This window comes from Rhynchophorus ferrugineus, unplaced genomic scaffold (genome assembly GCF_030347505.1).
Source record: "Rhynchophorus ferrugineus isolate W39M unplaced genomic scaffold, kcgeb_rfMv2 rfM2, whole genome shotgun sequence".
NCBI classification, from domain to species: Eukaryota; Metazoa; Arthropoda; class Insecta; order Coleoptera; family Curculionidae; genus Rhynchophorus; species Rhynchophorus ferrugineus.
Genome location: NW_027472581.1, coordinates 83126482 through 83136183, shown reverse-complemented (window position 1 = coordinate 83136183; position 9702 = coordinate 83126482). Strand labels below are relative to the sequence as shown.

The 9702-nt window shown below is 32.8% G+C and overlaps 1 protein-coding gene across 3 annotated transcripts; it reads right to left on the bottom strand.

Moving 5' to 3' along the window:
* Positions 1-369: 369 nt before the first annotated feature.
* On the bottom strand, positions 370-9156 carry LOC143190662 (regulator of telomere elongation helicase 1 homolog). Of its 3 annotated transcripts, none has more exons than XM_076395156.1 (17): positions 8871-9156; positions 8674-8819; positions 8477-8615; positions 8179-8419; positions 7946-8125; positions 4320-4462; positions 4117-4264; positions 3918-4071; positions 3114-3320; positions 2902-3064; positions 2714-2843; positions 2530-2657; positions 2406-2466; positions 2175-2353; positions 1028-1208; positions 797-966; positions 370-667 (listed from the first exon to the last, which is right to left on the bottom strand). In XM_076395156.1, exons 1-17 carry the CDS (start codon positions 9075-9077, stop codon positions 443-445), a joined length of 2802 nt encoding a protein of 933 aa, XP_076251271.1. In that variant the 5' UTR covers positions 9078-9156; the 3' UTR covers positions 370-442. The 3 variants fall into 3 exon arrangements, with proteins under 3 accessions (XP_076251271.1, XP_076251273.1, XP_076251272.1); XM_076395157.1 differs by having other exon boundaries at positions 530-667; positions 759-966; XM_076395158.1 differs by lacking the exon at positions 8674-8819 and having other exon boundaries at positions 8477-8538; positions 8871-9135.
* Between the last annotated feature and the right edge of the window lie 546 nt (positions 9157-9702).

Sequence of the window (9702 nt, the reverse complement as noted above, 5' to 3'; positions counted from 1 at the left end):
TTGGATGAAGCCTTTAGTAACCTTTTTATGACAGACAAACGAAAGTCGTAAATTGGAATACGACTGCCTGAATATTTATTGGAAAGGTAGGGCACGTTTCATATCTATTATTCCACTTTTAGGACGAGAAGGCCCTGACATATCGATATTTTTTCTCGCTATATACAATTCCGTAATTCATGTGAATCAAAAAGGAAAAATCGAAACCAAATAACTAAATGACTCACCTGTAATCTTCAGATAATACCGATACAACTGTAAGGGCACATTGCTAATGATGAACTAAATACAAGGCTTCACATTACGCGCTAGCGCGAATTGCCAGCGAAGGTGATGACTTTTCTTATAAAGAAATTATTTGGGCTTCACTTGTTTTAATAATATCACGATTTATTAGAATAAAATATATTGATTTTATATAAATAAAGCTATACCACCAACACTATAAATCTTCTGGTATAGTCAGGTTATTTATTCGTAAAAAGTCCCTGTATGTTTCTTGATGGATCCTCCTGATATATTTATCCATTCCGATAAATATGTATCTTAAATTTGATGGCACTAACGGATCAACCTTCTCCAGGAAGCAGTTGATATCATTAGACGAACGATATGTTTGTAACGCAGCGGCGAACTCCCGGAAATTGGGACCCAGTTTCTCTTTTACCTGAAAATGGAACAATGTCTTTAACAATAAGAACAATAAGAGTATTCGGTTAATAATTGATCGCCTTGACAAGTTAATGTGAATGTCTCACTTGAAGATTAACCAATATATAAAGATCGACATTAGTACCATGGCAACAAATTCGGTCATCGATAATTTCAGATCGATTGGTTGCTCCTGATCTATCGAATTTTTTGGAATCACAGTGATTTTCTTCCTTTTGCTTTGTGGCTTCGCATCATCATCGTTGATGCGCTTGTTATTGTGGATTGTTACTAAACCATCAGTCTGATTTTTATCTGAAAAACAGAGTATTATTATAAAACACAGCTTGAAGGAGTGAATACGCAATAAACTTACTGGTATAAATATCCAGTAAACTGTCGCTGGATCTTGGAATACTTTTACTTGTATTTGCGTCGGATGGTAATGAGACTGAACTGGAACTGAAGTCGAAATTGCCTTTTTTGTAGGTTTGCGAATCAAAAGTTGCAGGAGCAGCAACGGTTATCGAAGCTAACTTCGTTTTTGATGCTGGAAACTATAAAACCTCCTGATAGAATAATAGAAAACTCTCTTAACTAATTCATTTTCAAGCCTTATCACATTTTGTAAATTTGATATGATGATTTCATTTAAAGGGTCGAAGTCTTTGAGGGTGTTTGAGTCGTACATTTCCAAATTAATTGAAGGGTAGTCTGAGTTGAGCTTGTGAAAGACCAATTTAACAGATAAAAGAATCAATTGTGCTCGGAAATTGATTGGGATTACCCAAATAATGAGCTGGTTCCTTAGAAATAAGAAATCTGTAGTTAATTTGATTAATAGTCGCCGCGAATATTCTAGTTTCCTTTGAAGAACTGAAGAAACTTTATAACAAAGAGATGATTTTAAGTTCGATATATTGAATATTGAACAAATCTGTGAAGAACAATTAACAAAACGGACAACTATGCTTCCGTTCTTTTTTTATCAACAATTGGCAAAGTAGTCTTGGAATGATTAGTGGATTACAGATTTTGAAATAAAATTGCATAATTATCATATTTTTAATTTTAATAGTTAGGTTAAATTAAAATTTAATTATCTTAACAGTAAACAACTAAAGATATGTGGACTTTTTTATAGTAAAAAATGATCAATCTGATATATAACAAAAATTTGTAGCAACACTGAAGCTGACTGAAGCACAATAAAGTAAACATGTTTCTTTAAATGCAATGATGACGTAAATATGTTTTCTCCGCAACTTAGTTGGCATCAAAGTACAATAAATTTAAAAATTAGTTTTTGTTTTGATTATTTTTCATTGAACTTGTATTACCATAGAACTAATGTAATAAAAATTGTTATTTTATTTATATATCATTGGGAAGCTCTAGTACTCTAAATTATATATCATATCATAGTTGGTTATTTGGGCTTTCTTCATGTCTTATTCAAGTGACGGAACACAAAAAAAGGAAGCAGTAGTGAAAACTGAATAAGCAAATAAAAATATCCATACTTGTTCATGTGCCTTTCTGAAGAATAGCGTTAATTCTCTGACGACCTCGCCAAATTTGTTCACACTCTTTATATGTCCTCGAAGCCATTTGGACATTTGCTCTTTAATCTTGAAATTATTGAAACGCATGTCTAGCAATAGAATGGCACCGAAATCGTGTTTGTGCCGAATGACCCTGCCTAAATAAAAACGCGTCATTTTTTTGCAATATAACATTATCTCCGAACTCACCGACGGCTTGATTTACTGCTCTAGAGGCTTCTAAGCTATACCAGTCCTGGCCAGTCAAGTACTTCAACAAAAATTCAAAAAAAATAAAAACAAAAAAAAATTAATTCCCTGAATTTGTGCATACCTCTTTATCTTTGGCGTGACACTGGTCTAAATAGCGCCTTTTCAATATTACTCTGGGGTCTTTTAATGGCGGATACGGCAAGCCGGTAATGATAACAGCTCGTCCATTCGCGTCCGAAAAGTCCAAGCCTGCAAAAATATCACTTGTATTTATTCATCTTTTAATATTGAAGCACCGCACCAACCTTCTGATACCTTGCCTTTACACACGGCCATAAAAATCGCGCCTTTATATGCAGGATCCTTGATCTTCTCGTAGTAACCACTCATAGCAGCGTTGAACGCATCCTTCTCGCGTGGTTCTACGAATATGGCCTGAAATAAATCATTCATTAAGTTCAAAGAGCACAATGCGAGATATGTGCGAAATAACCTTGTTATTACTGATACTAGTCCAAATACCCTCTTCTTGCCATGTGCTTTGGCACTTATTCATAATGGGATATGTAGGAAAAAATATCAACAAACCATCGGGTATTATACGTGACAGATTCACAATTGTCATACCAAGTGAGTTTATATATTGCGGATTGTCTCTAAAAACATCGATAACAGATTTTAAATAACACAGCATCACATGTTTACCTATTTTGAAAACTACTGTTAAGGGCGACTCCATCTGGTCCGTTAGACAATATCTTGACGCAAATCTGACTTGGACTAACTATATGTGGATTTTCTAAACTGACTGATACGTTTAATTCCAGCTCCGATATAAAGGGCTTCAGGGGAGCCAGAGTGCCGCTGGTCAGTATTAGAGCTTTTATGTTATTGCTTAAAATTAAATCCATCCTAAAAAAGCGAAGTTAACTATATATTTTGAATCTCCCAGGATTTTAGGGACGATTTATAAACATAATCTAGAGATAGATGGATGATGGTAATTAAAATGATGTTACATATTGGTAAACACAATGTTCTAGATCTTTTACAGTTGGATAATAAAGTCTAAGGCCTTCGTCTAAGGATGCCGGATAAGTAAGGGTTTTGATACATTTTTTTTTATTTTCACGCAAATCTCAATCCATCTGTGTATATGATAAGATGATTAGGATATTTTTTTTTCTTTAGTTAGGTTTAATAAATAAATGAGGCTGGGAGGACCATAAAAGGAGTATAAAATGAATGAGATAAAGACTAATACATTTTAAGTTAAGGTGGGTTTTGATCATGTGGAACTTACAAGCAAGATAAACTAGATTTGAACCTCAATTCTCATAACCTCTCTCCGTAGATGTTTATGCAAGCGACTGTTTAAACATTAAGGCATTCTAACGTCAAAAAAACACCTGATTTTAAGATAATTTATATGTATATCATATATATGATATGATCATATACATATCGAGGATTGAAGCATAATATATCTATATATAAATGATGACATACCCAAATCCTGGGCTGAAACACCAGAAACTCAATATTCTACATTTCGAAGGACCCCCTTTAGATAACCACGTGGCCAAGGGCTTTTTTCCCCTCCCGGTTTTCTCTTCTTCCTTTACGTGGACCTTATAACAACATTTCATCTTTTCTCTAGAAGCTAAAAATTTTTCTCATAACAAACACTAACATAAAAAACAATTACCTTTGCTGGCGAATACAATTGTGAGAAAATCCGAGAACAACTGTAGAGCTTTTCCTTTTCTGGCAAAAGGGCCATCATTTTTTGTCGCCAAAAACTGAGTCACTTTGTTAATCATTCCAAGTATCGCATTCGAATTTTGATTTGATATCTACAAGTTAAATATACAACCTCCACTGGATGGGTGTTTACTGAAGCTCACTTACGTTGGCTTTTTCCAGAACTTCGAAAATATAATCTCCAGGGAAGTTAGTGACGTCGTCCTTATTGTCTAACGGAATTTCATCAAGGGCTCTCTCAAAATTCAGCAACATTTCCTTAAAAGTGGCCAATTCATCTGGATCTATATCTGTGAGATCACAGTTAGATTATTTTTTTTTATTGTATATTAGATTCCATTATCAAGACCAAACTATAAAAGACAACGACTTAGAGTCATTGATTACAGTCATCAATTACATAATAACAGATGCGTTGAATTCAAGTGTTAAGATATTTAGTCAAGTTTATTCATTTAAGTCACGGTAAGTTATACTAAACGACATAATTTTGCTAATATTATAGGCCCATACATTAATTTTAAAGGATTTACAACAACTGATGTTACTGGACAATAAATCGCATCAAAGACATCGCATTTGTAACCAACTTCATTGAAGCCTTACTTACAGGCAGGCAGGCTTTACTTTTCAGTATGTAACATTTCATCGAAGTGTGAAGAAAACATTTTTCCAGCGGGTGGAAAATGTTTGTATTTGCACCGACTAAATAGCATTTGCGGGACGTTTTACCTTTTTACATCAATTTGAAGAAAAAAGAAAATGTCTTCGCTACTCTATCGAACTTCGTCGATATTCCATCGATTTTCAACATATGAGTACTGGTCTCAACGTTTTAACAGTAGTAATTTTAACATAGGACACAGATAGATCTCTGGGCAGTCCAAAAAAATAATTAAGACGAGAATTTGAACGCATTACTCGATTAAACCATCAATGGGGATCGCTATCGACTACAATCGATGCGTTTTAACCTAGTGCTGCGCGAAAAACGGCCGAAATACGAGCAGACACAACAATGTTATTCTTCAGTATGATAATGCTGGGCCATATATTAAGAAACCGGTGGAAAACATACTTAGGGCTATTAAAATGCAGACTGTTCCCCAATCGCCAATTCTCCAGACCTTGCTTCTTCGGATTACTTATTATATTATTGTTCTACTTATTCCGGCATATAACTCGTGACATGTTTGAACTGCATGACAAAATGGGTCGATTCGTGGATATCTTCAAAAGATACATCATTCTTTCGAGATACATTGTACCGATTTTTAACAATGAAGTTTCAAATTAAAAAAAAATATTTTATAACTAATCTAAAAGCCTAAAAAAATTGACAAATTTTTTTTTTAATTTCCAGAGCTTGGAAAATATCTGCAAATTAAAGAATGGAAATTATATCAAGTATTTAAATCATTTGATGGTACAAACATACAACATATAAACAAACTGTTACGCCACTGGTTTAGTTATATCATTAATAGGCTGTTTAAAATCACTGTTACATGATACCATTAGGCAAATTATTGGAAAGCTAAACTCTGGGATTTCCAGATCATTTCAAAATACAGAACCAGAAGAACAGATGAAAAAACTATTTGTATGGTGTGAAGCTTAAAAAAATATTATTATTTAGACTATAAATATGATAGAATTATCGAAGTTATGATACTTGAAAGACGGCTAATTATCTTGTAGCAATGATCCACATATATATTATGTTATAGCTAGTAGAGGAAGAGGAATAGTGGAGCTCTGGAGAAAAACCGTAATTATCATTCTGAAAGTGAAGTATTCGTAACACATTTTGTACACCAGCTACTTTAGCCTTATGCCAACGATTATTTTTAAAAGTAGGACAGATAATGACGCCAATGTCAACTGAAACAAAGCCTAGATATTATTTTCGCGTAGTGGTATAACATATTTCACCATGTTCACAAAAATGTGTGTTCATCATTTGCCATTTTTCGACAGCAAAATAATTTAAAAAATTCAATCAATATGTGTATGAATGAAAAATCGTAGTATAATAATAATATAACATATCGTAATATATAATTAATATAACACATCCTGTGATATAACACAGGTCTGCAAAAGATCTTTGAGCTGTTATGTAACCTGTGAGCTGTAATGTTTTTGAGTGTACTGAAACCTATGTTAAACGAGTTATTGAAAAATATTTTATCTAAAAATAATTAGCTAATATACGTTTCTAGCACACACTAAAACTTTTTCTTTTTCCCAGTGAAGCGTCTCTTCGTACATTTTCGCTTGTAAGAAGAATTTGGAAGTTCTCTGAAATGTCCAACAATAGTCTAATATCATTGGGACGCTCTATTTTCCTTGGTATCTTTTCTTCATTCTAGTGAAATCTTTCATCTTTGTCTTTTCAATTTTCCCGGAAGGTAGTCGAAGTGGGAATGAAGAAAATGCACTTTTGGAATTATTGGTAACTTAAAGCTTGAAATGCTTTTAGCATTCTTTTGACTATTTATTTATAGTTAGGTCTTTATGTCGCCTAAACATTTCTCGATGACCTTAAAAGTAATCCATCCTTCTTTTTGAGGATCCGTCATGGTGGTGATGAAGTGAAGCTCAGTCATAAACCAATTAATGTCTGATCGGACGAACTTCTTTCATTTTTGCTTCTGAGAAACCCTTTGTCAGGTGATTTTACAAAATACTTCATCAATCCCAATTTTTTGTGTAGCGGTTGTAAAAGCACTTTATGTGGAGAAATACCAATGTTTCTCGGAGGACGTTCTTTTCACCAAATTTAAGCTCCTTCAGCATACTCTTTTTGAGCTAGTGGTTTGCTCGGTTTCTGTTAAAACGCAAAAACAAGGGAATTTAGTAAACTCGGCTTTTTGTCCACCATGCACAACATTTTTAAAATCGCACTTGTCAATCATGATATTCATATTTTAATTTGAGAAGAACCAATTCCACGCTTTTGTAGGTTTCTTTATGGTGCGGAATAACCTACACGAATGAAAGCATAAAAACCGCCGTTGTAAAGCAGATCAACTTTAAGGCTTCTTTTTTATGAATCTATAAAAATACTCCATTATGCCGTATCATATTGGATCTTAAATGCATCCATCAAACCAAATAAAATCAGCTGAAAATAGAGTTTATTTTTGTTGTGGACCTGTGTTAATTTATATGATTAATACATAGGGAACGAAAAAAGGCTAGAAGGTGGACAAAATAAAATACCAGGTGACTTAGATTAGTTCAATATTGAGACGTGTAAGGTATATGCCTTAGTGAGCTGTAATGCTATAGCTTTATGAAGGAGTAGGGACTAGTAATAAGTAGACTTAAGGAAAGCGCATACTTATTCGCATCAGAGGAACAAGAGCAAGCAATCCGTCTGACATAAACAAGTGTGGACTTACCTTAAATAAAGAATATTTTTACATCTAATAAAAGAATAACACTTCACAATTTTGTATCAGTAACATTACCAAGTATATATTTCTATTTTTAATAGTATTTTTCTCAGAAAATGTTCTATCATTAATCTTAATATTCAGTTTGTTCTGTAATTAAATTAAATATATGTTGAAAATTATTGAAAGCAAGTCTCTCTCTCCAATAATTTAAAACATGATCACTAAAGACTGAAAACTGTATTAATAATTTCAGAGGATAATTTCTTAATTATTTGCAATCTAGTTCTTATTACCAATGAGAGAACTCATCATTTTTTCTCAATAAATAGTTTTACCTAATAATTAATAGAAACTAATATTATTTACCTTTAGGAGATTCTTCAAATGATGTAGCTACTTCCATTACAAGCTTCATCACAGCTGTTACTTCATCTATAGCTAAAGCAATATCAGACGATTTCAGCTCAATAGAAGCAGAGTCTTCACATACTTTCTCTACATTATGAGCTTCATCCAGGATAATCACACTATTGGACAAGTTTAAGCCTGAAAATATGAGCTTAAGAATATATACCTGGATAATGTACTCAGTATTTTACCCAAAGCTTTTCGAGCCAGAGGATCCAATAAATAATTGTAAGGTGTAAAAATAATGTCCGCTCTCTGCTGAAGTTCTTTGGTCATATAATAAGGACAAAACTTATGCTTATCACCTAATTTCAACATATCTTCTATGTCTATAATAGAAGTATCTGTTAGTTTAGGGTCATCTTTTAATCTATCTATTCTGTTATGGAAATGACATGACCTGGTGGCAACTTTCAATCTGCACATTTGGATCTGTTTTTATAGAACAAATAAATGAGATAAGCACAAAAATTGAAGCAAGAATATTACCCGTATCCCCTTGTCTTGTTCAGCCATAACCTCTGGATGGATACATAGCTGATCTCTAGAACCTAAAACAGAAGCCTTCATGTAATTATATGAAGACCTCTTCAGTTCTTGCATTGCTTGAGTTAATTGAGAATGTGTTCTGAAGTAAAGAATAATTTTAAAATCATGAAGAGATATGTTTTAATATGTTATAAAACCTTGAGGCATATATTATAGTAGGTAATCCGAGGAACGATCGACCTGTAGCCTGTTTGCCAGCTGATTCCTCTAAATTCATTAAAAGCTGATCGTGGAAATCATTCTGAGGTTCTTTCAAATTGATGACTGGCATTCTCTTTTCAGCCTAATGATACTTTTCTATTTTAGCTATAATAATGTTTACAAATTAATTTACCTGCAGTTGAGCCTTTTTCAATTGCAACCAAGCCAAGGAAGAACACAATAAACAAAGAGTTTTGCCTGTACCAGTAGGGCTTTCTAAAACTGCTGTAGTTTCCTTCTGTAAACATTCTATAACTTTCTCCATATAATCTTTCTGGATATCATATGGTTTAAAAGGGAATTGAATAGGAACTCCACGAATATTTATTTCAGTTGACATTTCTAAACAGTCTAAACAATTCAAATTTTACTTTAATAACTTAAATAGAACATGAACAAAGTTTTGAAAAGTGACAGAAACTACAAGAGTGTAGGCAACCCAATAAACAGATTATAGAGTAGTGATGAGCACAAACGAATAATTTATATGGACATTTCATAGTTAAAAAAGTAGTCGGATCTATATTCGACGAATGTTATCACTTTTGATAGAGAAAAACTCAGCGATAATTGATACATTCATTGAATTATGAGCACTATTCATTTTAAATCAAATATATGATAATATTGCACACGTCAGTCATAAAATAATTAGAAATTTAACTTTATAGGAACAATTTAAATCATAAGATTCTAAAGCGAAACATTGATATTTTTGAAAAAGTTAAAACAGTGTAGGTTTCCTACACTGTTTAAGAAATATATTTTTTTCAAATATAGTTATATCGATATTTTTTCGGCATCCCTAAGCTGCACAGCATAAGTAGAATTTTAAAAACAAAGTAGTTGCAAAGTAGGAAACTTTCTTGGAGGGTTTACATTTTTCAATTTTCCGCTTTATAATATACTTGATTATAATGCATTCTCAAAGTAAGAATTGTTTTCCACCTGATTGTACATATATT

Coding starts and splice junctions, on each gene's coding strand:
- LOC143190662 (XM_076395156.1), bottom strand. CDS start 9,077: ATGTCAACTGAAATAAATATTCGTGGAGTTCCTATTCAATTCCCTTTT. Junction 4,072..4,116: donor AATTGTATTCGCCAGCAAAG/GTAATTGTTTTT, acceptor AAAAATTTTTAG/CTTCTAGAGAAAAGATGAAA. Junction 2,467..2,529: donor GTCACGCCAAAGATAAAGAG/GTATGCACAAAT, acceptor TTTTTGTTGAAG/TACTTGACTGGCCAGGACTG.